The following is a 26,589-nucleotide window of genomic DNA, read 5'->3' as shown; positions in this document are numbered from 1 at the left end:
GTCTTGGAGTCAATACTGTGTATTGGCTCCAAGGTAGAAGAGTGGTAAGGGTAGGCAATGGGGGTCAAGTGACTTGCCCAGGGTCACACAGCTGGGAAGTGTCTGAGGTCAGATTTGAACCTAGGACCTCCTGTCTCTAGGCCTGGCTCTCAATCCACTGAGCTGCCCAGCTGCCCCCATATAGCAGAGATTCTTAAATTCAAGTTTGGATTGAATTAACTAGATGACATATGAAGTCTAATTTTGAAATTTTGTGATTCTCCATTTGAATTTATTTATTTTTTAATTTATTTGCTCTAAAAATTCAACTCAATATATAGCCATTTACTGAGCATCTACCTAAGTATAGGATTTTGTATGAGACGATGAATTTGGAAGTAAATGTTGAAATTCATTTTTCTTATCTTTTTATCCTTACTTTCTTTAGTAGATTATATGCTTTATAGCTATATAGCTATATAGTAAATGTTTGTTGAATTGAATTATTTCCATTGTGATGCAGTGGCCTAATGATTAACCAAAAACGTTATTTAATAGTACTTTGGAACAATGGAGAAATATCAAGGACAATCATTTTTTATTTGGTATTAATAATCTAATGCCCAACACATAGTAATTGCTGAATAAATACATTTTCATTCAGTCATTCATGATCTGTTATTAGTTATAGAGCATGTGTATTATCTCCAGTGAGAAATATATATATATTTTGAGAGCAGCTAGAGAGCACAGTGGATGGAACAACAGGCTTGTAGTCAGGAGAACTTAGGTTCAAATCTGGTCTTAGATTCTTCCCAGATGTGTGACCCTGGGCAAGTCACTTAATTCCAATTGCCTAGCCCTTACCACTCTTCTGCCTTATAATCAATACTTAGTATCAATTCTAAGATAGAAGGTAAGGTCTTTAAAAAAAAAAGAAAGAAATATTTTGAGCAGATTACTAATGTGAGTGTTTTGAATAATCATGTAATCAAAAAATTTGAGAGTTGTAAAGACTTCAGTGACCATCAAGTCTAACCCATGCCAAATAGAATCAAACTATAACAAACCATGGAAATGGTCATCTAGCATTTGCTTAAAGTCCTTCAAGGAGAAGAAATCAACCACTTCTTTAGGAAACCAATTCTACTTTTGGACAGTTCTAACTAATTGTTAGTCCTTTTTTTCTTGTTATCAAGCCTAAATTTGTCTTTGCAATATCCAGAATAGATTTTTTCCCCTTGTTCGGTCCTTTATCTTTGGAAAGATTAAATTGTTGCTTAGGTAAATCAAGAATTTATTAGCCACTGTATTTGGAAACAAAGGAGGAGGAGAGAAGAGAGAGAAAAAGAGAGAGTGTGAGTGTGTGAGAGTATGAGAGTGAGAGTGGGTGTTAGAGTTCAATCAGACTTCTAGATCATTGAAGTTCCTCATGATTTTTATAATTTGTAGGTCTGTTTCCCAAATTTAGAGTTATATTCCAATGACAAAATCACTTCTTCTCTTTCTCCTTCCATTGACCTACTACTTAGATAATGACTCTCTGTCATGCTTCTCTCTGGTACCTACATTTCCTTATATAAGCATACAGTACTTCTCATGACACCCAGTCATAGATTTCATCCCACCATGGCTCAGTACATCAAACTTGCCTCCCTACATTACCATCTCTCATTCCTCTTGCTTTGAAGCCTCAGAGGCTTTAGCCATTTCAGGCTATGGGTTTTCCTATTGGCTCTTTTCTTGTTTTTATTTATTTTTAAAAAATTCTTACTTTTTGTCTTGGAATCAATATTTATTATTAGTTCCAAAGCAGAAGAGAGGTAAGGAGTAGGCAACTGGGAGTAAGTGACTTGCCAGGGTCACTGAGCTAGGAAGTGTCTGAAGCCAGGTTTAAACCTGGGATCTCCTTTTCTCTCAGACTTGACTATCCAGTGAGCCACCTAACTGTCCTGATAGCTACTCTTCTTGCTCCACTGGAGCTACTTTTCAGGGTATTTAGCTTGGTGTAAACATATAGGTAGCCCCCTTCCCCTATCCTCTTTAATTTTAAAGCCCTTTTGGTTAGATTTACAAAATACCCAACAAATATATTTTTACCAGTCTGTTAGCTAGCCAGTAATTCTCACATATCACTTTCCTAACCAGATGTTCACTTCTCAATTTCTTTTTTTCCTCTTCCATATCCCCTTCCTCCAATGGGGAACAATGAATAAAATATAGCCTTTTCCCCCAGGTTCTTCAGTTTCCTATCTAAGACTTCTTGGCAATAATTTTAAGATCCATTCTGTCATTTGTGCCCATGTGAGCCCCATGAGGCAGGTAGCAGTTATCTGTTACACGCCCTGGGAAGATAACAGACCTCTCTTTTGTTGTGATCCGGTCAGTGAACAGCTGCCTCAGTATCCCCGGTCCTCAATTCTTCCTTTGGCCTTTCTTTTTGGATTATCTTTCCCTTGCTAGCTTTTGGGTCTCCAGTGTATCACTGTTTGGATGACAATTAACTATTTCCTCAGCGCACCCAGTCTACTCCTATTTAGCCTACTCCTATTTTTCAGAAAGAGCTTCCTATTTCTATGCTCTGGTTTTTACCTGTCTTTTTCCTTGCCTTTTTCCTCTGTACAGCATTTTCCCTCCTCTTCCACAGAGCTATTATTTTTCACCTCCAAAACCTCTTTTCTGTTTCCATTAGCTATACTTCATTGTCTCTAACACACTAAAATATGGTGTCATTCTCTGATTCCCTTTATTCTGTGCTGGAGGGAGATGAACCTATTAGACCAAAGATAATAGTCACTGCTGCGACAAAAAAAATAAACATCATACACTCTTGGTGCTCCATAATTTTCCCTATTCTCCATTCTGATTGAGATTTTCAACCTTATTTTTGTTTTGTTTTTAAATTTCTTGTGAGTTTTCACCCCTCAATCATAAGTATGGTTAAAACTTTTACAGCCAATTATTATCTCTTAGTAACTTGACAACTCTACTTACCTTCTTTCCCATAATTTCCACTACACCATTTCCCTGAACTTTTTGCCAGCCTCTACTATATTTAGGCAGTTTGCCCCACCTACCAATCCATTCTTTAACATTTTACTCTCTAATTTTTCCTAACTTGCCAAAACCTTCTTTTCTTTCTTGAGTCTTACTCAGTTTCTACTCTCTAATCATCCTTGATTGTCCTTAATTCTTTAATATCCTCCTTAATTGTGTTTAACTCTGCTCCTCTTTCAACATGGAAGTATAATCTGGGCCTGGCAACCATTCTCTCAAATTTTCTTCGATTTCTTGATTTCTACACCCTAAATTCAACCTTTGACCTACTTCATTAGTTCAGAGTCCTAAAACCACCCCATCTTTTCCTTCTTGTTCCTATTTTTTCTCACTCTTCCACCAGGAAACAAATATTAAACGTTAACACAATATTAAATTGTTATATGTTGGATGTGCTAATTTAGGAGTGAGTTTTGAGTTTTGTTTTTGTGGTTTTTTTTTGGAACGGAGGGCAACATAGTGTAGTAAATAGAGAGCCAGTCTGGAAAACAAGAAGATTTGCGTTCAAGGCCCACCTCTGATGCTAGACAAATCATTCAATCTCTCAGTAACCATGGCAACTCTCTAAACTTATAAATTGTATAAAAGGTGCAGTTTCTTTACTTGGGAGTTCTCTTACACCAATGAAGTCTCAGGCCCGGTCCCTATCTCTCATTTTTAGTACTTTCCTTTAGTACTCATATAGTCTTCATGGGAGTTAAGGTCTAAGGTCCATAAAGCATCAGTTTCACATGTTAGGTATCCCTGGGGATTCTGTGCTGATTAGAAGAAGCAAGTTCCACAGTGTCACAGCATCCAACATAATGTAATCAACATTGGTACCTCCTTTAATATCATTATTCTCTTTCCTCTAGGTAAAACTGGTTAGCATTGATGCAGCTGAAATAGCTGATGGAAACTCTTCTTTGGTTCTTGGATTAATATGGAATATAATCCTCTTTTTTCAGGTAAAATAATTTATTTTCATAAATAAGAGACTTAAAAAACCAATTTCATTTCTGACAGATTGTGAGTTCTCTTGTTTACTAACAAAGAATTACAAGTCTAGTTATTTAAAAATGTGAATTCAGGGAACATTTGCTATGGAGAAAATACCATCTGTGTTAATAAGGGATAAAATACCTCTAGAGATCATAAGATCACAGATTTCTGGTGAGAAATGATAAAGGTTGAGCTCTGGTTAACAGGACACTGCACCAGTCTAATTTAACCTAAAGAAATAAATTAAATTGTGCTTAGGTTGGGTTCTTTTTTAATGAGTGAAAAAAACTCAGAGGTCTTCACATTCCTTTTAAAAATATGCAAAGAGAGCTGGGAAAATGAGCCTTCAGGGGAAAATATCAAACTTTGTCGGGTTGAATTTTTCCCTGGAATTACTCATGATTTAAGAGAAAGTTCTTAAATCATGGATACTAAACAGATTCAAACCACAAATTAAGTAAAGTCAATTACTCATGCAGCAACACAGGGAATGTAAAACCTTATTCTACTAATGTAATTTGGCCTGTATCTTGGAAATTTAGGGTTTTTTATTCAATATAAAATGGGAGGTCTGTAAATACTGAGAAGACTACAATGGCTGGGAGAATTTGGTGTTTACAAAAAGTTTCAAGAGCTGTTTCCCAGAATGGGATGTTCTCACATGTCACATACTTACTGGCCTTTGGCTTGCTTGAAAATTATCTACTTTGTGAGCAGAACCAGAAGAACATTACACATGGAAACAGCAATACTGTATGATGAGCAACTGTGAATGACTTAGCTCTTCTCAGCAACACAATGATCCAAGACAGCCCCAAAGGGCTTATGATGAAAAATACTACCCAAAAAAAGAAGTGATGGAGTCCGATTGCAGATTAAAGAAGACTTTTCTTCAATCTATTTTCTTTGTATTTTTTAATGTGTCTTCTTCCACATGACAGATTTGGAAATCTGTTTTGTACGATAGTACATGTATTATAAGTTGCTTACCATCTCAGGGAAAGTAGAGGAGAAAGAGGGAGAGAATGTGGAATTCAAATTGTCAGTAAATGAATGCCAAAAATTGTTTTTACGTGTAAATGGGAAAAAGTAAAATATTGCTATCAAATAAAAAGGGGAAAAAAAGAAAACTTCATTTCAGAAGTAGAAATGGGGGTTAATCCTTTAAAGATCCACACTTGGGAAAACAAAAAAACCCAGAATTACTTGAATGTTAACTCCAGAACCTCCTACCTTCCCTACACCCCTCCCTCTTCCATTACCTGGAATTTAGATATGTTCTGGGCCAAATCACATTACCAAAAGTGAAACAACACATAGTAACAGATGTAAAAAGATCAGCCTATAAAGTGAGTGTTGGTCCTATGCCCTAGCACTGGAATTGTAAAGAGTTTCCTCCTATTAAATACACATTATTATGTATATGATTTAACCATTCAATACCATCATTATTAAGGCAAAGCCAGTTATGTGCTTAATAATTTGCATTAATACAGTACTGTAAGATTTACAAAGACTACCTTCAAAACAGCTCTAAGTGAATTTAATGCAAATATTATCCTGTTTTACAGTCAAGGAACCTGAAGTTTAGATTAAGTAAATATAAAAACAAGACCTTGTTTTGGTTCATTTCATACTTTTAGAATCATAGGGTTGGTGCATCTCATAACCAGGATTCAACCAGCCCAACCACCTTGTTTCCCGATTCTGAGGAAGGTGTTCTTACACCACACTTCCCACCTCCCAAGGTTGGTTTAAATTATCTTAAAGCACTTAGGGAAATGAGGACAATAATCCTAAAAGTGGAATTTCTGTGAGATGATAATGAGACATCCTGAAATTCTCTTTCCTCTTCAGATTAAGGAACTCACAGGCAATCTCAACAGGAACTCCTCATCTTCTAGCTTATCCTCTGGCCCTCCAGGCCCTGACTCAGATTCATCCCTGCCAGCGACTCCCAAAGGAGAAAACAGTGTGGCTTTGTCAGTGAAAGATCAGCGGAAGGCCATCAGGACCCTTTTAAACTGGGTCCAAAGAAGAACAAGAAAGTAAGTTCCCTTCTTCTTTGTGGTATCCTAGGAATGGCTCCCTGCTTCGCTCTGGATGCTTGGCCTTTTATCTAATTTTAAAAGCTAAAGATTAGCCTTCACCCTTTCAGTCTAGGTAGCAGTCCCAGAAATAGAAGAGAAATGGTCCCTGTTAATCAAGGGAAGAAGTAAAGGATATTTTGGGTGTGTTTATTTTTAATCTGCAAAAGGAAAGGCTTGGTCTTCAGAGTCTTATTTTTTTTGTTGAACCAGACTAGCATAGACCAGCCTCTCTTTGCTTCAATAGGAAGTCACTTTAGTCAAATCACTTTAACTCTTGAGACTTCATTTTCTACATCGCTAAAATGTTAGGTGTTTGGTCTAAGGCATTTTCCAACTCTGACCTTCTATGTTTTCTGATTCTAAAATAAATTCCAATCTAGACATTTTGTATTTAGGATATTAAATGTATTTTTGGTGGTGAGAACACATCAGTTTTAATTCCATGTTTACATATATCTTTAAGTTAGAAAACTTTGTTTTTAGGTCATTACCAACTTAAAAGGCTGAATACCTTGGGTCAAACATAGGGCTCATCTTTTTAGTGACTAGTTCTTTTTATCTGACATGGGATAAAATATATGTCCTGAAATTCAACTTTTCCAAAATCATGTTTGCTCAGGAAAGCATCTGCCTCTCAAGCAGAAATTTCTTGTTTTTGTATCTCTTTTCAAATAAACTAGGCATTTGCATCTATAAATTGTGTGATTCTTCCTGGTTTAAGTGAGCAGAGGTATAAGTATAATGATTTCATATGATATTTGTAAATAGGAACTTTTGCCTACTCCATTTAATTGCCTACCAATTTAAATTTTTGCAGATACCACTGGGTGATGGTGCTTAGAAACCCCCATATACATGGCCATTCTTCTTTAACTACAACACATCCATTGGGTGATACAAAGATAAATGTTCAGAGCACTAGATTAGATATTAGGAGCCCTAGATCATAGGCCCTGGGTTTGAATCAAGACACTTATTAGCTATATTACACCACTTATATTGCATTTTCTCACCTATAAAATGAGAATAAATGATACCTCATTGGGCTATTATTGTCAGGAAAATGCTTTGTGGGTAAGCATATAAATATATATTTTTATTGTCATTACTATCAGTCACACTTAAATGCCATGATTTTTGTTAGTATGGATACTCTCTTTGTCAGTGATGCTCTCTATCCCAGATTAACTTTAAAGGCAGCTGTGACCAAAATCCTCACCACTGAATGGTAACCAGCCCTTCCAATTTAGCTAGACTAGTCCTGAGGAACTAGGCATATAATCTCTCATTGGGCTTGTATGCCATTGACCATAAAAGGAACCTGAGAAACAACAGCAACAATAATAAAAACGTCTAAAAGGGGAACTTTGAAATCCTGCTTTGAGAGTGTCGTAGGTGATCAATACTAATTAAGCAATCAGCTCTGTGAAGAGTATCAGAGGAAATGTAAAATTTTGGCAAGAGACATCCCTTTCCTCATTTACCTTACTATCTAGATAGGGACAGATTCCCTCTACTTTGAAAATGATTACATGCAATAATAAAAGATGATTGTATTCGTGAGATACATAGTGCTTTGTGAAATCTGAGGGAAAAGAAAGATCGCTGCTAACTGGGGAAAATCAATGGAGAAAATGACTTTTAATTAGGCTAAAAAGGATGGGCAGGAATTTACCATGTTGGGGATAGGCAGTGAAGGGATTACATATTCCAGGCAAGACCAGCATGAACCAAAGCCTTGGAATGAGAAAGTAAAGGGCACGTATTGGGGACAGAAGCTAGTCCAATTTGGCCAAAGAATGGTACATGCAGAAGTGAGTACTCTGAGAGTAGGCTCAAAAGAGGGACGTGTCTGACAACTGAGAGTTACTCTGCCTTAAAGAAACTGTTATTCTGTCAAGGAAGTAAGCAACTGACAGTTTTTGAGTGGAGGAATTATATGATCAGATTTATACATAAAGAGGTCAGTTTAAAAACTTGGAAAGGATAAATTAGAATCAAAAGAAAGTGTAGGGACAAAGACCTAGAAGGAGGCAATTTCAGGAAGCATCATCATATTTATGAAGGATGCTGGCAGTAGGAATAGAGGAAACAAGAAAGAGACAGTAGAATCAATAAGACTAAGTAATATCTGTGGTGCATAGAGCTCAAGGCTAAGAGTCAGGAAGAAGACCTAAGTTCAAATCTGGCCTCAGATGCTTATCAGCAGTGTGACCCTGGGCAAGCTACTTAACCCTGTTTGCCTCAATTTCTTCATCTGTAAAATGAGCTGGAGAAGGAAATGGCAAACCATTCCAGTATCTTTGCCAAGAAAACTCCAAATCGGTTCGCAAAGAGTTGGACATGACTGAAAATGACTGAATGATAGAAATATCTATTCAAAGTGAAGGAGTCAGAGGAAAACCTAAGGTTTTCAGTCATAAGAGACAGGGGTGAGAATGGTGCTATTAAAGACATAATAAGAGGAATAGGTAGAATGGAAAATATATTAACATTTGGTTTGAGGTTCTAGTGGACCATCCAAGAAGAAATGAATTATTAGTAGAGAGGTTAAATTAAATTAAGTTCTAGAATTAAAGCTTTGGGAATCATTTTCATAGAGATAGGAGTTGAAGCCATGCAAAGGAATGAAATTGAAGCATAGATTTAAAGTTGGAAGGGACCCTTAAAGTCCGTCTTTCTCATCTTCCCAATATAAAAATGGAGAACCAGGGAAATTAAATGACCTACCCAAAGTCATATAAGCACTACTCATCAGAGGTAAAATGTGAATCCAAGTCTTCTGATGGCCAGTAATGTCTTCCCTATACAATAACAAGTGCTACAGTCTCTGCTGCCTTCTAACTATCTCTTTTGTGGCTGTTAATGTTTAGATATGGGGTGGCAGTACAGGACTTTGCAGGCAGCTGGAGAAGTGGGCTTGCTTTTCTGGCGATCATAAAGGCCATTGATCCCAGCTTGGTTGACATAAAGCAAGCTCTGGAGGATTCTGCCCGGGAGAACCTGGAGAAGGCCTTCAGCATAGCACATGATAAACTTCAGATACCTCGGCTTCTAGAGCCAGAAGGTAGGAGTCTGTTCAAAACAAACAAACAAAAAATTAATGGGTGGGACTGAGAAAACAGAAGCAAAATGTTCACTTCAGAACTAATGCTTCATTATATAACCTATATCAATTTTTTTACTGTCTCAGGGAAGAGGGAGGAAGGAAGAGAGGGATAGAATTTGGAACTCAAAATGTGGGAAAAAATGTGAAAAATACTAAAAATAAACAACAAAAAAGAATGCTTAAAGTTATGTCCCTTTATTCTTATTATCCTTAAAGTTATCCCCCCTTAAAGTTATGTCAGCTCTGCTACTAAAAAAGTAATGTAACCATGAGAAAGGCTTCTAATTCACTTTGAAGGTGACCTCTCAAAATACTTTAGTTTTCTCACCTGTAAAATGAGAGGATTGGATTAGATGATTTCTTAAGTTTCCTCTTAGCTCTTAAGTTATGATCTAATGGACCTACCTCTAAGATGAGAAATATGGAATAGTAAATGTTTAAAGCCCCATCCATCTCTGATTATCTGTCTCTGAGTGTATTTTAATTTTCATTTACCATAGTTAATATTTGTGTATTTCTTAACAGATATAATGGTTGACACACCAGATGAACAGTCGATCGTGACATATGTGGCCCAGTTCCTAGAGCATTTTCCAGGATTAGAAGGAGTATGTTGGGTTTTATTTTTTCTTTTCCTGGCTACTTTTCCTGCCTTCTTTCTTTCCTTTCTTCCAGAGTTCTAGACTCAGAGGCAGAAGAACCCTGAGTTCAAACCCCAGCTCCCACATATGTTAACTGTGTAATACTTAAACAAATCAAGTAATTTTTCTAAATCTCAGATAATGAAACTTGCATTATCTACCTCAGAGTTTTTGAAAGGACAATCCTTTGTAAACATCTATATCTATCTATATCTATATACATATCTATATACATATATATATATATATGTGTGTGTATGTGAGTTCTTAATTCTTCCTTCTTTTCATCCCTTTCATTCATTTTTTTTCATCTTGATCTTCCATCTTAGAATCAATAATAAGTATTGGTTCCAAGCCAGAAGAGTGGTAAGGGCTAGATAATTAGGGCTAAGTGATTTGCCTAGAACCACTCAGCTAGGAAGTGTCTGAGACCAAATGAGAACCTTCCATCTCCAGGCCTGGCTTTCTATCCACTGAGCTACCTTTCATTCTTTACTTTGTTTCATTTCTCCCTTTTTTGTCTGTCTTCCTTTTTTTCTTCCTCCTTCCTCCTTTTCTTTCATTTTTTTGCTTTCTTTTCCTTTTATTCTCTATTTCCTTTTTCCTCCTCCCACTCTTCTCTTATTAATTTTCAGATTTCAGGGATGGTCACTGGTAAAGTTAGCCTTTGAGCTATACTCTGAGACTTATACTAGTAAATTCATAGTCAAAAGTTTCATCCAGATTTACCAAAAGTTGCCCTGCCAAGGTTTAACCTTCCTTGCTACTATCATATATCACTTATTACATTCTTCATGTCTTAAAATGTAAGAAAAGGAAACTGGTTTACAAAATCTAGGCATGTTCACTTTGTGCAGTCCTGTATCTTGGTAACTCCAAACCACATATTAAATTTTACTGAAATACACTGAAAACTATAAGAGAGCCTGCCCATTTAAAGAATAGGTCACTGCTGCTTTGTTTACTTCAAACCGAAATGAAACTTAAACCATAAATTCAGTCGGACCCTCTTTATTTGTATTTAATCAAGCAGTTTCAAAAAATGCTGTAGAAAGAGAACACAGAAGACCTCAGATTCCTGGCTTTGCTTTGAATTACTTGTGACTTTGAGTCAGGTCCTTTCACCTCCTCTCTTTTAGAATGAAGGGATTAGATAACTAAGCTCTAAGGTGCTTTATAGCTGTACATCTTATGAAATTAGAAAACACATGCCCCATCAAAACCTTTTATTAGTCACCATTCTGTTCAAGGTGCAAGATAAACCACAGATTGGAATTCACATCATCATCAATTTGGTTAAAATTGGTCAGATCATTCAAAAGTTAGCATGGAACAAATGGTTAGACAGATATGAAATACAGGCCAGTTGAATGGAAAGGAGACCCCGCTTCATTAATTATGTTTATTCTGGAGAAGAGAGGACTCAGAGGAGACATGAGCTCTTTTGTCCAATAGCTGCTGGAATGGAATGGACTGCCTCTGAAGAATGAGTTCACCATTAAACCAGAGGCCACTTAAAATGACTGATGGATTACCACTTGTAAAGGGTACTCCAGATCAGGAAGAGCTGCAACTAGGGCTAAGGAATTGCTCAAGGGTTGGAAATTTGTTCCAAGGTTGATGATAAGTGTTAGTTAGCCCTCTTAGGAAGAAGATTGATGTAAGACAGGGTTTGCTGGGCTTCAGAGGTGTATGAGAGAAGCTCTGACCTAGTGAGCCTACCAACAGTATGGTCAAAAGAGATTTTGGAGCTGACTTCAACTTGATTATATCCTCCCAGCTCCCAAGGCTGCAAACTCCTGTCCCTAACTAGGAGTAGCCAGTACTTGGTCCAGCTCAGATAAAGGCTCCTCAGTTCAGAGAGCAGGAGATAAAGGCTCCTCAGTTCAGAGAGCAGGAGACAGGAACATTTTTTTTTTGTTTGATATTTCATGTGTGCTCCCCACCCACCTGTCTGTCTGTCTGTCTCCTTCCCCCTACCTCCCAGACAAAAGGATCAGGATGAATTTCAAGATAGTTGCTCCCAGATTCCAATGTGAAAACCCAAAACTTTTTAGTCAAATCATTTATAAGTAGACTTTCCTAATGATATGGCAAATTGGAGGGGCACTATAGTGCAGTAAAGTTTAGGGGTTTAGATTCAGGGGAGATGAATTCAAATCCTACTTCTTCGATAATACCTGCATGACTTTGAGCCTCATTTCCCTTTATTTTATAGGGGAATGGAGAATGGAGGAAAAGGATATATTTTAGGAATCCTAGAAATCTTTCTCAATGCCTCGCAGCCTAGAGTTCTCTATGTTCTTCTCAATAAAGTATGCCCTGGGAGGAGACTAAAGTGAAGGCCCTACAGGTGGGATAAAGAAGGATAGGGAGGATTTCCAAGGATATCTCTATCTCTCACATCACAGAAGTTTTTTTTTTCCACTGGGAACTTCACCTTTGATCAATTTTACAGGGCTGAAGGGTGGGACAAGAGGGTAAAACTGCAGCCTGGGAAAATGCTCCTGGGAAGTCTTTCTCCCTTAATTGCTTGTCCTTAGTCAAAATACCAGAGGCTGACCACCCAAGGGAGGTCAGATTTCAGCAACCTAGCTGAAAAAAACCCTGGCCTGGTAGTCAAAGGGTCTGGGCTCTACACCCTGAACTTTGGATCAATCAACTGATATTGATTAAGCTCCTGCTGCTATTTTCCAAGCACTGGATTAGTGATGAGGATACAAAGGAAGGCAAAGAAAACAGTCTGCTTTCAAAAAACTCACACTTAATGGGTCTCTGTTTTTTCCTTTATAAAAATGAAGTCTCATTTTTATTAAAATGGTCTCTAAAGTGCCTCCCAATTTACACCATGAGACTCTGATATTTGGGTTCTACTTGGCTTCACCATAGCTCTTTCTCAGTTTCAAAAAGAATTCAATAAGCCTTCCTTCCTCTGGGGCCTCAGATAAGACATTCTCCCTTTCTACGGCATAAAGTTCCTCCTCTTTAAAATGAAGGAATTGAACCAAATGAAATCTAAAGTCCCTTTCAGTTCTACTCTAATACTTTGAGGATTATTGAGGGTTTGGCTTTAAGACCTCTTTTAACCCCCTCATCAAAAGCACCTCTTTTATTTGCTATAAATGTTACCACTCCACCCTCACACCCTAGTAAAATCAGGCTTCTTAGATGTTGATTCAAGCTAGTTTGGAAGTTCAGGTTTGCAACTGGCACAAAAGATGCACGTAGACCATCTAACTGTTCACAAATGGAGATTTACTTAGTCACAGCAAGGAAAGGAACTTTTAACAAAATGATCCAGAATGAATTCAGTTGGTTCAACTTCTCTGCCTCTGTGTGGGCCATATTGGACTGATCTCAGAAATCTGAGGGAGGAGGGACTAAATCCTCATTCTCTGGCTTTCATACTAAGGCCAGCAGAAAGCCATGTCAGTGACCTGACATTTAATCCCTTGAGCCAATTAAAATTCAAGGATGGTTTCAGTACTTTTTAAGGAACAACTAAGCTAGCCTACATGGCAAATATTGCCCCTAGTGTACCCCAACTCTTGTTGGCAGAGTTTGTAAACATCCTCTAGAGAGGACTTTAATGTTTATATGGCTTTAGAGAGATCACTGGACGGTCTTGATCTCTGGGACATAAGAAATCTGGCAGAAAAAAAGCACTGAAGGAAGAAAAGGGAAGCAGAAAGGTAGCCAAAAAAAAATGGTGAGAATGAAGAGAGAATAGCAAACAGCGAATTGGTCTCTCATGAACAAAAGAATATTGAGGGGGAAGCTAGGTAGAGAGCCAGGCCTAGAGTTGGAAGGTGTCCTGGGTTTAAATCTGGCCTTAGCTATATCTTAGCTGTGTGCCCCTGGGCAAGTCACTTAACCCCCATTGCCTAGCCCTTACTGCTCTTATGCATTGGAACCAATATACAGTATTGATTCTAAGACAGAAGGTAAGAGTTTAAAACAAACAAACAAAAAAAGAACATAAAGGAGATCAAAGATTAAGAATCCCAGACCAAGCAAGTCTAGCTTCTTAATGATCTGATCCACCTGATACATAGTGCCATATATGTGCAATTCACAGCGGGTGTCTTCTACCATAAATTGATGGTGATGACCTAGAGTGACACTAGGAACATCAGGGTGACAGGGCCAATGATGATATTTCCAGAATAGTTATGGGACAGGCTCATCTCTAGTATGATAACTTAGAGCCCGTTTTTCATGCAATATGCCAGTGTCAATACCAAAAATATCCTTGCACCACCATCATTCAGTGTTCCTTAGCCTTCCTTTGCTAGGACCCTGGGAGCCCTTTTAGAGTCCTCTGTTGAGACACTTGCCCTGTTTCTTCCATGGAAATTGGGTAGATCATTTCACCTTTCCCATGTTGACAGAAGGCCAGCCATCTCCAACAGTGTCGCCTTGGTTTCCTAAGCCCTCCCTGGGAACTGCCCTGTGACTTACTGTCATGGCAGAAGGTCCCCATCAGCCCCAGATCACAGTAAGCCAAAGGGCTACAATGAGCTTGGCTGTGCCAGTGCCTATTCTAAAGATTCCTTCATCAACATCCATGCTGTCACCCATCGCCACCCCAGCTGTTTGCTCTGCGGGGACCAAGCGCTGCCTCCCTTTGCCAGAGTCTGACTGGTTCTTTCTCCCCTATTCTAGGACCTGAATGTTGCCACAGGCATAGCCACTGCCTGAGTGTGCCAGGTCAAATGGAGACTTGGCTGGGAGCTCCCAATGCTAAAGTCTGAGTGCTGCCATCTTTTCATCGACCTTCCACATTGTGGCACTGTAGAGGGACCTGGCTCTCTCCCTATTCCCATACCAGAGCCTGAGCACAGCTGCAGGGGCTGCCAGGAGTATTGTTGTTGCCCCTTCTAAGCTGGGATATACCCTGGGCCCTACTCATCTATTCCCCTCTCTGGAAGTTCCAGAGAGAAAGAAAGTTATAGTTCACAGTACTGAGAATCTCTCTTTTAAAGCTTTTAAAACTGATGCTCTCCACCCTCCAACCCCTTATCCCAAATCATCACTAAATCACCTGGAATGTATTTGGTACATTTGTCCTGAATTCCAATTCTGGAAAGGTCTCGAGGTCCCAATGGAAAATTAAGCACCGTATTTTTGAGTGCCAGAGTCCAAAGAAAGCACACCTGGTACAAGTCCCAATACCCTCCCAGATGCCGTATAAAAAGGCTCAAGCAGTTCCTTCAGCCCTGTTTCTGGACAATCTCAAAATTCCAGTCTTTAGGGAAAACCCTGGACTTCCACATCTGGTGGATCTGGAGATCATTGTCATTTCTAATACAAAAATTATGCAAATTGAACCAACAACCATTTAAACCATTTACCATCTTGAAAGCACAGTCATTTAAGACACATTCCTCAAAGAGCTCATTCCTGTGTCTCTTGTTGCCGTTTAGTCTTGAGTGTCCCCAGGATGCCTCCCAACATGTGGCCAGCACCCTAAGCAGCATGGAAGTCACCAAGGCTTTTACCTTCCTCCTTTTCAGTGGGGAAGGTGAGGAACCGATCCTCATGCTTTTACACCAAATATCATAGGCCAGACCCTATGCAGGCCAGTCTGGTTGTTCAGGTTTGAAACTAGAACAAAATGAGATATTTGTAAAACCACCTAACAATGAACAAAAGAGCTACTTAGCCATGACAGGGAAAGTAATATTCAACAAGGAAAAAAAATTTGCGTAGCTTTCCTGTCCCTGTTGTGCCCATTCTGGTTTACTGACTAGAAGCCTGAGAAGAAAAATGCTGGCTCCTTTTTATCTTTATTTTTTGTATTTGGGCCCTCGGGAAACTTCATCAATGGCCCAAGCTTTATTCCCATGAGCCAATGAAGTCTCAAAGACAATTTCAGTATTTTAAAGGAATGACATATTGTGTGCCTTCCATATTTATCATGTAAAAATAAATAATTATTCTTGATATCTAATTGCTAAGGTTAGTTTAATAGGAAGATACTAACTGAAGTAGCTAGGTGGTACAGTGGATAGAGTGCTGGATTTAAGGTCGGGAAGACTTGCGTTTAAGTCTAGCATCAGACACTTAAAAACCATATGCTCTTTCTGCCCCAGTTTCCTCATCTGTAAAATGGGGATGCAGTAAAGCATTTGCCTCTTAGGATTGTTTAAAAGATAAAATGAGATATCATTTGCAAAACCTTAATAATATTGTTGCTTTTATTTGCAAACCTCCTTTTCCTAGCAACATACTAATACCTGCTTTTTATGTAGAAATGCAACTTTTGTGGTGTAATTATTAACTTCTGAAATCATCAATTCTAGGACTTCGATGATTCCTAAGTTCCAAATTTCAATTCAGCTTTAATTTAACAAAAGCAGCTTGACCAACATTTATTTATTTATTAAACCCTTACTTTCTGTTTCAGAATCAATACTGAGTATCAGTTCCAGGGAGGAAGACTGGTAAGGGCTAGGCAAGTGGGTTTAAGTGAGTTGCCTGTGGTAACACAGCGAGGAAGTGTCTGAGGCCAGATTTGGATCCAGATCCTCCCAACTCCAGGGCTGATATTCTATGCTACCTAGCTTCCCCTTTGACCAGCATTTAGCAAAGATAAAATAATAGGGTCCCAGCTCTAAGATATTTTGTGTTTAAAACAGGGGAAGAGATAAAATACATGTACTCATGTATCTTTAACAAAAGGGAGTGAAGGGGGCAAAATACCATTGGAAATTGGCACTGCCATTTACAGTGCCTTGAGAACTCAAAAGTGACTTGCCTAGGGTCACAGAGTTAGTGTGTGGCACAGGCAGGATGCAAACCTAGGTCTTTCTGATTCCAGTTTTCTACCATTACTTATACTACTTTTCATAAAGTTGATAGTAGTAAAAACTGATTTATATTGTACTTGAAGGTACACAAAGTATTTTCTCATATATGATCTCATTTCCTCTTTTCAAAAACCCTATTTGGAAAATGTTGTATTACTACCCCCATTTTACAGGTGAGGAGACAGGATAAGAAAGATCAAAGGTCACTTAGCTAGTAAGCTTCAGAGTAAAGGTTTAAACACATGCCTTCCTCACTTCAAGTCCAGTGTTATATCCACAATGACACATTTCCTCTCAGACAATAAAAATGGAAGTGATTGAAGGAAAGTTTGGAAAGGGGGGGATGAGTTCAGTTTGGGATATCTTGAGCTTAAGGTACTAGTACATCCAGGTAAAGAAGGCCAGCAAGCAATTGTAGCTGCCAGACTGCAGTTTGGGAGAGATTAGAGCTGAATATATTGATTTAGGAGTCTCATATGTGTAAAAGTAATCATTGAGCCTTCTGGGAGCAAATGAGGTCACCAAATGAGAAAGTAGAGAGAAAAAAAAAGAGGACTCAGGACAAAATTTCTCAAGTCAGAAAGGAGGAGATGGATGGTAAACCAGCAAAAGAAAATGAGGAATAATTATAGAAGGAAGAGAATTAGGAAAGAACAATATAACTGAAGCCAAGGGAGGAGAAAGAATCCAGCAGGAGAAAGTGGTCAACAATAATAATAGCTGGCATTTATATGGAAATGTCTTAAAAGTTAGCAAAGCACTGTAAAACATGTTATCTCGTTTGATCTTCACAGCAATCCTTTGAGAAAGATTCTAAAATCAAAAGATGTAAAAAATTTGAAAATAGATGAGGACTGAGGGAAAAAACCATCCATGAGTTTCGCAATGAAATTGTTAACATTTGAGACATTTGTTTCTTTAGAAGCTTTGTCATTCAAGGCCGTAGCCAGGATTCAACAAATCTTATACTTCATTCTCCTAACCTAGAGACCCAGACTTGGAAAAGAGCACTGTTCTTTTTTAGGGAATTAGAAGCCACAGTTGTTTAAGGGAAACTTGGAACTCAGCTTGAAAAACAAAACAAAACCCCAAAAAAAGGTCACCTCTCTGCAGTTTCCCTTTGAATTCTGGATTTGGCAACCCATCCAGAACAATCAAAGATCTTCATTAACTGAGGACTTTATGAGATTTTCAGTACAACCAATGTTAAGTTTTTATAATGTAAGAAGCACTGTATGAGGCCAGAATGTATGAAGACAGAAAGTTTTAATTCTTGCTCGTGTGGAAACTTGCAATCTAGTTGAGGATGAAGGATAAGTGTAAAGAGGGAGAGAATAGGACATGTGACACAAAAATAAATAATACGTGTAGTAGCAGTAGGTTAGTAGAAAGAAATGATGAGCAAGATGATTTCAAAAAAAGCTGGAAAGATCTACATGAACTGATGCAGAGGAAAATAAGCAGAACAGGAAGAACATTGTACACAGTAACAGCAGTATTGTACAATGATCAACTGGGAAAGACTTACCTACTCTCAGCATTGTAATGATCTGGGACCATTCTGAAGGACCTATGATGGGGAATGCTATCCACCTCCAGAGAAAGAACTGTTGGAGTCAGATGCATACTATCTTTCACATCAGTTTATTTGCTATTTTATTTGGGGGTTTTGGTGTTGTATGAGTGTGTTCTTACACCAGTGACCAATATGAAACGAGTGTTTTAAATGATAATGCATATTTGACCCATATCAAATGGCTTGCCATCTCTGCGTGGGGGAAGGAAGCAAGGGAGGGAAACGGTTTGGATCTTATAATTTTGGAAAACGTCTGTTGAAAATTATTACATGTAATTGGGAAAATAAAATAAATGCTTACTGAGGGGTGGCTAAGTGCCTCAGTGGATAGAGAGCCAGGCCTGGAGATGGGAAGTCTAGGGTTCAAATCTAACCTCAGATATTCTTTATGACCCTGGGCAAATCACTCAACCCCAATTGCTAAACGCTTATTTTTCTTCTATCTTAGAATTGAGTATAGATTCTTTTTTCCCATATTATTCATTTTTGTAAGTGAACAATCTTATAAAACAAAAGCTCCAAATCATATACCCAAATAAACAAGTGATAAATCATGTTTTCACCTGCATTTCTACTACATTTAGAATTGAGTATCGATTCTTCTACCTCATATTATTCATTTGTGTAAGTGAATAATCTTATAAAACCAAAACCCCAAATCATATACCCAAATAAACAAATGATAAATCATATATTTTCACCTGAATTTCTACTACAATAGTTCTTTCTCTTGAGGTGAATAGCATTCTTTTTTATAAGTTCCTCAGAATTGGATCATTATATTACTGTTTAGTAGCAAGGTCTCACTTTTGATTGTTCTACAGTATTGTAGTTACTGTTTATAATGATAATAGTCTCCTGGTTCTGCTTATTTTACTCTGCATCAGTTCATATAGGTCTTTCCAGCTCTTTCTGAAATCATCCTGTTCATCATCCCTTATAGCACAATAGTATTCCATCACTTGACCTCTCTGAGTTTCAGTTTCTTTATCTGCACTTTGAGGGGATTGGAATAAGTAACATCTAAGGTGTTTTCCAGCCGATAGTCTGTGATTCTGTGAGTCACTAGAGAGAGCACTGGATTTAGATATTAAACTGTAAAGGAATCAGGGTTCAAATCTTGGCTTTGTCAATTCCCATCTTCTTTGAACTTGTGGAAGCCTCTTTAAGTTCTCTCGGTTTCAGTTTTCTCATCCACAAATTGAGGAGTTTAAAAAATAGATGAACTCTAAGGTCTCTCTTATCTTTAAATTCTCTGATCTATAATCTCTGTGCACTTGAGTTTCTTGTTCTATGAAAGGGGGAAGCGGTGGGAGAATTAATAATCCTTAAGGTCCTTCTAGTTCTAATAGTCTATGTTTTGTATCAACTGTAAAAAAATTTTCTTATTTCATGTTTCCCAATGATTATTTGCAGGAAGATTTCATGGATCCTGATAAAGAAATTCCTATTGAATCTACCTTCGTCCGTATAAAAGAAACCCCAACTGAACAAGAAGGCAAGATTTTCCTTCTCACTGAAAATGGGGAACATACATATACAATTAACTGTGAAACCAGCCAACCACCTCCTCCGATAGTCTTTGTCTGTGATAACCCAGAAGTGGGCAAGGAATTGGTCACAGATGACAGTCCCAGTGAATCTTCTAGTCGTAGATATTCTGATAGCCCAGAGAACAAGCTATCCTACAATGCTGAGCAGGTATTTCCAGGAGGCTTTAATAAGCCAAATGACATTAATGAATCATTATCAGAGCCATCTATTTTAATATCTAAAAAGGCTGACCACAGGCCCGACTCTTTGCCAGTTAAGAAAAGTGTCCACTTTGAATCAGATGTATCTAAAGATGCTTCATGCAGTAAGGACATTAACTTCAAAGGAGACTCAGAGATGATAAATGAGACATTGGCACAGGATGATTCTGTCTCATCATCTGGTGTATGTAATAAAATAAAGTTCAAAGAGGGACGCATGAAATCACTGGGCTCAGCTCTCAACAAAATCCTGGATGACTATCCTTTGACACATAAAAAAAATGGTGGTTTTTCAACTTCTAACATCCTACCAGGGGATGCTGAAGAAGATGTCGAAGCCAACGAAGGAAATGATGCTAGTCCTCATTCATCAGAAGTCAGAGATGGGAAGGTAATCCAAAAGGCTCTGAGTAAAGCTAGTGGGTTTGAAGAGACGGCATCAAAGGCTACTACACATAGCCCTGAAATGAAAGACCAAACCCTCCATGACAAAAACTCTGCTCCTGTTGAGAAGAAGAATGATGCCCGCAATGGAGTTTCTGAGGCAAAAGTGAAGCAGTTGACTAAAAAGGCATCTAAATGTCATCATAAAATGAAAGATTCAACTGCAGACAAATCTGACACCGACTTGCGTAGCTCCGAAGTGCCCACGATTGATTCCAGTGATTCATCCCTAGTTGCCCCTGATGAGGATATCTATAACTACGTTTTGCACCTACAAGAGGACCATTTAGTGACTGAGCTAGATGTCTGTGAAAAGACAAAGCAGCAGTCTGTTAACAAGGATCAAGAGGAAAACGCCCCACCTGACCATCACCTCGAAATTCAAGAAGATGTTGATGATGAGTTTTCTACCCCACTTAGCAGTGTCAGTCTCGAAACTCTCGGTAGTCAAAGTGAAGACAGCCTTGACTTGAAGCTGTCTCCACCTTCTTCAAAAGTCTCAGTGATTCCCCATGACCTTTTCTATTACCCCCATTACGATGTTCCCTTATCTGCTGTTCTAGAAGCCTATGTGGAAGCCTCTCATGGCTCTCAGAATGAAGGAATAGTTCCGGAGAAATCCACAGAGGATGCCCAAGTACTTGACACCACGAGGGACGACCCTCAAAAAGGTTGCAAGAGCAACTCTAGCTTTTTAGTGACTGAGTTGAGTGCTGAAGTCCCACAGATGGATCTTCCTAGTCATCCAGCTGAAAAAGAGCCATCTTTGGAAACTGTTGAGACAAAAAACCACGTGGAGCATAAAGGAAAGGACCCCCCTAATACTGACTCAGTGGACAACTCTCAGGTACTCATTTGATAGTGGTTTCAGTGACCTAACCCCTTGTTCAGTTCAACAATGACTATGTAATCTACTATGTATATGGGACCCTGTGAAATGGGCACTGTGGGAGGGATAGAAAGATAAATAAGACATTATTTTAGGGAGGTGGCAGTCTCATAGCTAGGTCTTGATTAATGTGAACAATGAATCTCCTAAAATGGTCACATGTATTCAAATTTGTGCTATTTGAAATTATAATTATGTAAAATGTGGTCATTGGTTCTAGCTTCATATAAATTCAAACAGTGTAATCAATTCAGGAAGATTCATTATCCAGGCTAAACCAGACCTGACTTAAAAGCGAGGGAGGAGAGAGAACTAAAAAAGAGAGGTGTCCTAATGGTACAAGACAAAATGTGAAAGAATGAGAAGGGAAATAGAAACAATATGTGTGGGAATTTAGAAAGAGGCTACTTCTTGCCCGAGGATTTGAGAAGATAGAAGTGAGGAGTAATCAGGGATGGCTTCAAGCATGAGGTGAAATTTGAATTGGGCCATGAAGGATGGTTAGGAATTTGTTATGTTATGATTAAAATTCTATCAAGAGGGTGATTTTGGGGTAAGAATATAAATTTATCGATCATATCGGGTTTATTGATTAGGCCAGCATCATAAACAATTAAGTGATAAAGGTCTCCATGGCTCTCTCAGGACCAGGGACAACCCAAGTTGGGTCAGGCAGTTTTAGGAGCTCATTATTCATCCCTTCCCTTGACCATCCCAAGACATCTTTAATTGTTGATAGCTAACTAGGAAGTGGTCCATCATCCTCTCCACTCTTCAGGTAGACAGGTCACAAAAGCCAGAAAAAGATTCTTCTCCCCTTCATCCATTAACCAAATTCTGGTAAAAAGGAAGACATCCCTTGGGATTCCCAAGGACAAAGAAAATGCAAAAAGTAGCAGATAAAATGGTCTCTCTGATCCAGATCCCAGACACAGTAATACCCAGTAATTCTCCCTAATGTACAGGAATTAATATAGGATGTTAAGAATAAATTTTCACTGGTAGATAACTTTGAGATTGGGCAAGTTGTCAAAAAGTATAGGGCTTTTGGAGCCAAGTACCTAATTAGATATCAACTGAAAGGTTTAAAAACCTACATACATTTGAAAAATATATGTAAGTAAAGGGATAATTCCTTTCCACCATGAACCTTCTGGTCATCTATTTAGCTAAAAGTTTGGTCCCTCAGAAATAAGAACTGAAGAGTTGAAGTCTGAAGAATTAAGGTTTATATAGAGGTGGACTTGGCCTGGGCCTAGGATGGCTAAAAGAGATCCTTCACATACATGTGTCTACGTAGAGTGCAATCTCTATGTAGATCCATCCCTAGACTTTAGGGATCACTAATCCTCAGTCACCTTCCCAGAACACTAGTTCCTCTCAGAGCCAATTCAGGGGATTTTGCCTTTAGTCTTGGGGACTTCTGTTTTTTTTTTTCACTTACTTTCCTATGGTATAAACAAAAGAGTGCTGACCTTGGAATTCAGAAGCTCTTGCTTTGAGTTCTGCCTCTACTATGCACTAACTTTGTGACCCTAGATAAGTTACTGTCCCTCTTCAGGCTTATGTTTCCTCATATGTAAAATGAGAAAGTAGTATTTGTATCCCCTACTTCATAGCATCATCATGAGAAAAGCATTTTGTAAAAAGCTAAAGACATTGTGGAAATGTGAGCTGGTATTATTACCCTCTAAATTGTTACGAATCTTGAACCCCCAGCTCATCATTGAGTATCCTAAATTTCCCTTATACCCTGGTCATCTGAGCTCCTTAAGGCTGCTGCCATTTTCAGGTGTCCTGGTCTTTCATTTCTACCTCTATGAATCTGCATCCTCCAGGCTGTAAATTTCTAGACCCCAGGAAGAAGATAACAAAAATTCTAAAATAATATTCTAATGTGAGGTCATTAGAAGTCTGTATAAGAGAAATCTCCACCAAAGTTTTTCTTTAAGTCAGCATCCTAGTATGGAGGTGATCCTAGTATGGAGGGTTGCCAAAGGCTATTCCAGTGGGAATAAGTTTTGGAAAATCCTACCAAGCTAGACATGGTTTTTTGTAGAGACCTAGTAATGGAGTATATATGTATATGGGGGGGGGGTGTATGTGTAAACATACACATGCATGTTTTGCCTTAGACCAGCCTAATTAAGTTTGGAAAAGATCATCACCAAACTGGCTGCAGGGAAGTGATATTCTTGGCCTCAGCAGCTCATGGGTTGTTTTTGTTATTCATTTGTTTCAGTCAAGTCCAACAATTCATGACCCCACTTGGGGTTTTCTTGGCAAAGATACTGGAGGGGTTTGCCATTTCCTTGTCCATCTCATTTTGCAGATGAGGAAACAGGCAAATGGCGTTAAGTAACTTTCCCAGAGTTACATAGCTAATAAGTGTCTGAGATCAGATTTGAACACAGATCTTCCTGACTCCTGGGACTCTATCCACAGTACCATCTAGCTACCCTAACTCAGGAGAATCATCCTACTATGATGAAGGGCTCATACTGATGAAATCCCAGACTCTTGAGTATTTGAAATATAAAAGGCATCTACCCAGTACTAACTCGAATAGCTGAATAGCATCCAATGATTCTAACCTATTCCTTAAACAAAATTACCCAAACCTAGCCTGACCCATTCTGATTTTCCCCCTAAGGAGAAATAAATATCATTAGGTTTCAGGAGATTATTCAATGAGTGATGTTTTATATCATGTCATAGGCAAGCTCTAAAACCCTGAGGTTGTTTAGATAAAAAAAAAAGAAAAGGGTCAGAGATTGGGAGTGTGACAATGACAGCAAGAAAAAATATAGGGCTAAAGAACCAAAGACTCTTAGATTTGGAAGGAACCTCAGAAGTTCAACCAGTTCTTGACTAGGGAGCCCACTCCATTAGGGCTTTAATTATCATCTAACCTCCTTTTAAAGACCTCTGATGAAGGGGGCACCCATTACCTTGGAAGACAGCTCATTTCATTTTTGGTTAACTGTAATTTCATAGGAGCTACATATGAATTACCTAATTCCTAGGCAGTTTTAATTCATTACCTTCCAATGAGGCCAAATTCTCACCTACTCAAAACATCTACTGATTGGTCCGAGATCTCTTCTTTAGGGCCAAACAGAATAGTTCTAGTCCATGCTAGCCCTTCAAATACTCCGAGATAATTATTATTTCTGCCTTGTCTTTTCTACTAGAAGCCTTTTACGTAAAACCCAAGCTGAGGTCCCAAGACAGATTTGCTCCTTAAACAAAAACAAATATTAAGGCCTGTGTTTAAAGGTAAACTAGGAACTAAAGAAAATATAAAGGTTAGAAAAGTCTTCATTACTGGCCTCTTGGAGTTCACCCTCTAGTAGTGAGATGATATAAACATAGATAACTATTATAGAAAATGTTATATAAAAATTACACTTAACAGTTACTAAATAGAGCCCCAATTTAAGTTTCCAATCTTGTATGCATTCACATTCATAGCATTATACCTTTCTAATAATAATGATGACTCCAATTTATATAACACTTTATGATTTACAAAATTCTTTCCTCATAACCACTTTGGGAAATATGTAAAAGATATCATCTCTGATTTGAAGTCAAAAAACTAGGTTTGAACCTTAGCCAAGCTCCTTATTCTATTGTTGTTTATTTGCTTCAGTCATGGCTGACTCATCAGGATCCCATTTGGGGACTTCTTAGCAAAGATACTGGAGCAGTTTGTCATTTTCTCCCCCAGATCATTTTATAGATGAGGAAACTGAGGCAAATAAGATTAAGTGACTTGCCCAGGGTCACCAGCTAATGAGTGTCTGAAGCGAGATTAGAACTCACGAAGGTGAGTCTTCCTGATTTCTGGCCCTGCACTCTATTCACTGGGGCACCTAGCTCCTTATTTTATTTATATATATATATATATATATATATATATATATATATATATATATATAGCCTTAGAAAGGTGAGGAAGTTTCCTCACTTTATCCAGCTGTAAAATTTTGTGTGAGAGTAGGTGGGATAGTGGTGTGAAACTCAATCAGAAATGAGGGCCACCAAACCATACATAAGGATCTCTGTGGGTGCATGTTGACTTAGAAATCACATATTAACATTATCTCCTCTTTATGGTATTTTTATTTATTTTGTAAAATATTTCCCAAGTACATTTTTTTAACCCTTATTTTTTGTCTTAGTAACAACTCGTAAGAAGGGCAAGGGCTAAACAAATGGGATTACCCAGAGTCACACAATTAGGAAATGTCTGTGGTCAATTTGAACCTAGGTTCAGTCTCCTCAGTCCAGCCCGGTGCTCTATCCACTGTGCCACCTAGTTACCCTTCCAGTTACATTTTAATCTGGCTTCTTCCCCCTCTCCACTGCCACCTGGAAGTGTTTCAGGCCTCGTGTTTGACCCCTCTAGTGCTAGATGGTCTTTAGGATACCTTCCAGCTGTCAATCAGGATTCATTTTACAGTTAAAGAAATTGAAGACCATAGAGGCAAAATAATTTGCCCAGCATCACCCAGATGGAAAGCGTGAGAGCATTGACTTCAAATTTCATCTCTCCTAACTCTCAAATTTATAACTCTTTCCACTTTACTATGTTCAAGCTATGATGGTAAATCAATGTTTTAAAAACTGCCTTTGGGAAAGGGGCACACTTTTAAATTTAATCTCCATTATGAGCATATTTTCCCATCACTTGATAGATCCATCATTTTCTTAGGTCTAGATAATAAACAAAACAATACATCAAGCCTTGGTTTGTAGCTTTTAGATTTCTAAGATAGAAGTACTTGACCTGAAAATTTAACCGTTGTCTTTTGTGAGCTGGTTCTAGCTGACTCCAGCACACTTCTGTATTTAACCCTCTACTATTGGCCTATTGTTCAGGTAAATGCCTAAAGTTCTATCTTATCGTCATGGGGAATTCCTAAGGATTCTGTAAATCCACTTGTATCTCTGTCCTGGATTTTTCACATCAATCCAATATCCCAATCCAAGTGAAAAATTGGAATGGAGACATAGTTTATCCATGAAGGCTTTGGAACCAGAGAATGCCCCCAAAATAGCATGCTCATTGGAGTTCATTGGAAGGACTGAACACCCTCCTCTGGCCCTTAAAAACTTCTTATTAGAGAAAGAATACAAGAAAGAAGGAGGCATAGTGGATAATGCTGGATATGGAACCCAGAGCATTAAGATGGCACAGCAGATAATCAAACACTGGGTTTATAGACAAGACCTGTGTTCAAATATTGCT

At 38.3% G+C, this 26,589-nt stretch overlaps 1 protein-coding gene across 2 annotated transcripts in view; it reads left to right on the top strand.

Annotated features, from left to right (window-relative positions):
- Nucleotides 1–26,589, top strand: part of CLMN (calmin) — a 185,561-nt gene that overhangs the window by 140,546 nt on the left and 18,426 nt on the right. For both annotated transcript variants that reach the window (XM_044664581.1, XM_044664582.1), the window contains exons 5-9: nt 3,891–3,983; nt 5,875–6,065; nt 8,981–9,174; nt 9,742–9,824; nt 19,662–21,290. In XM_044664581.1, coding sequence (XP_044520516.1) covers nt 3,891–3,983; nt 5,875–6,065; nt 8,981–9,174; nt 9,742–9,824; nt 19,662–21,290 — 2,190 coding nt within the window. The remainder of the gene's footprint in view (nt 1–3,890; nt 3,984–5,874; nt 6,066–8,980; nt 9,175–9,741; nt 9,825–19,661; nt 21,291–26,589) is intronic.

Source organism: Gracilinanus agilis, chromosome 2 (genome assembly GCF_016433145.1).
Source record: "Gracilinanus agilis isolate LMUSP501 chromosome 2, AgileGrace, whole genome shotgun sequence".
Taxonomy (NCBI): Eukaryota; Metazoa; Chordata; class Mammalia; order Didelphimorphia; family Didelphidae; genus Gracilinanus; species Gracilinanus agilis.
The sequence above is the reverse complement of the archived record's forward strand: the minus strand, read 5'-3'. Positions and strand labels throughout refer to the sequence as shown.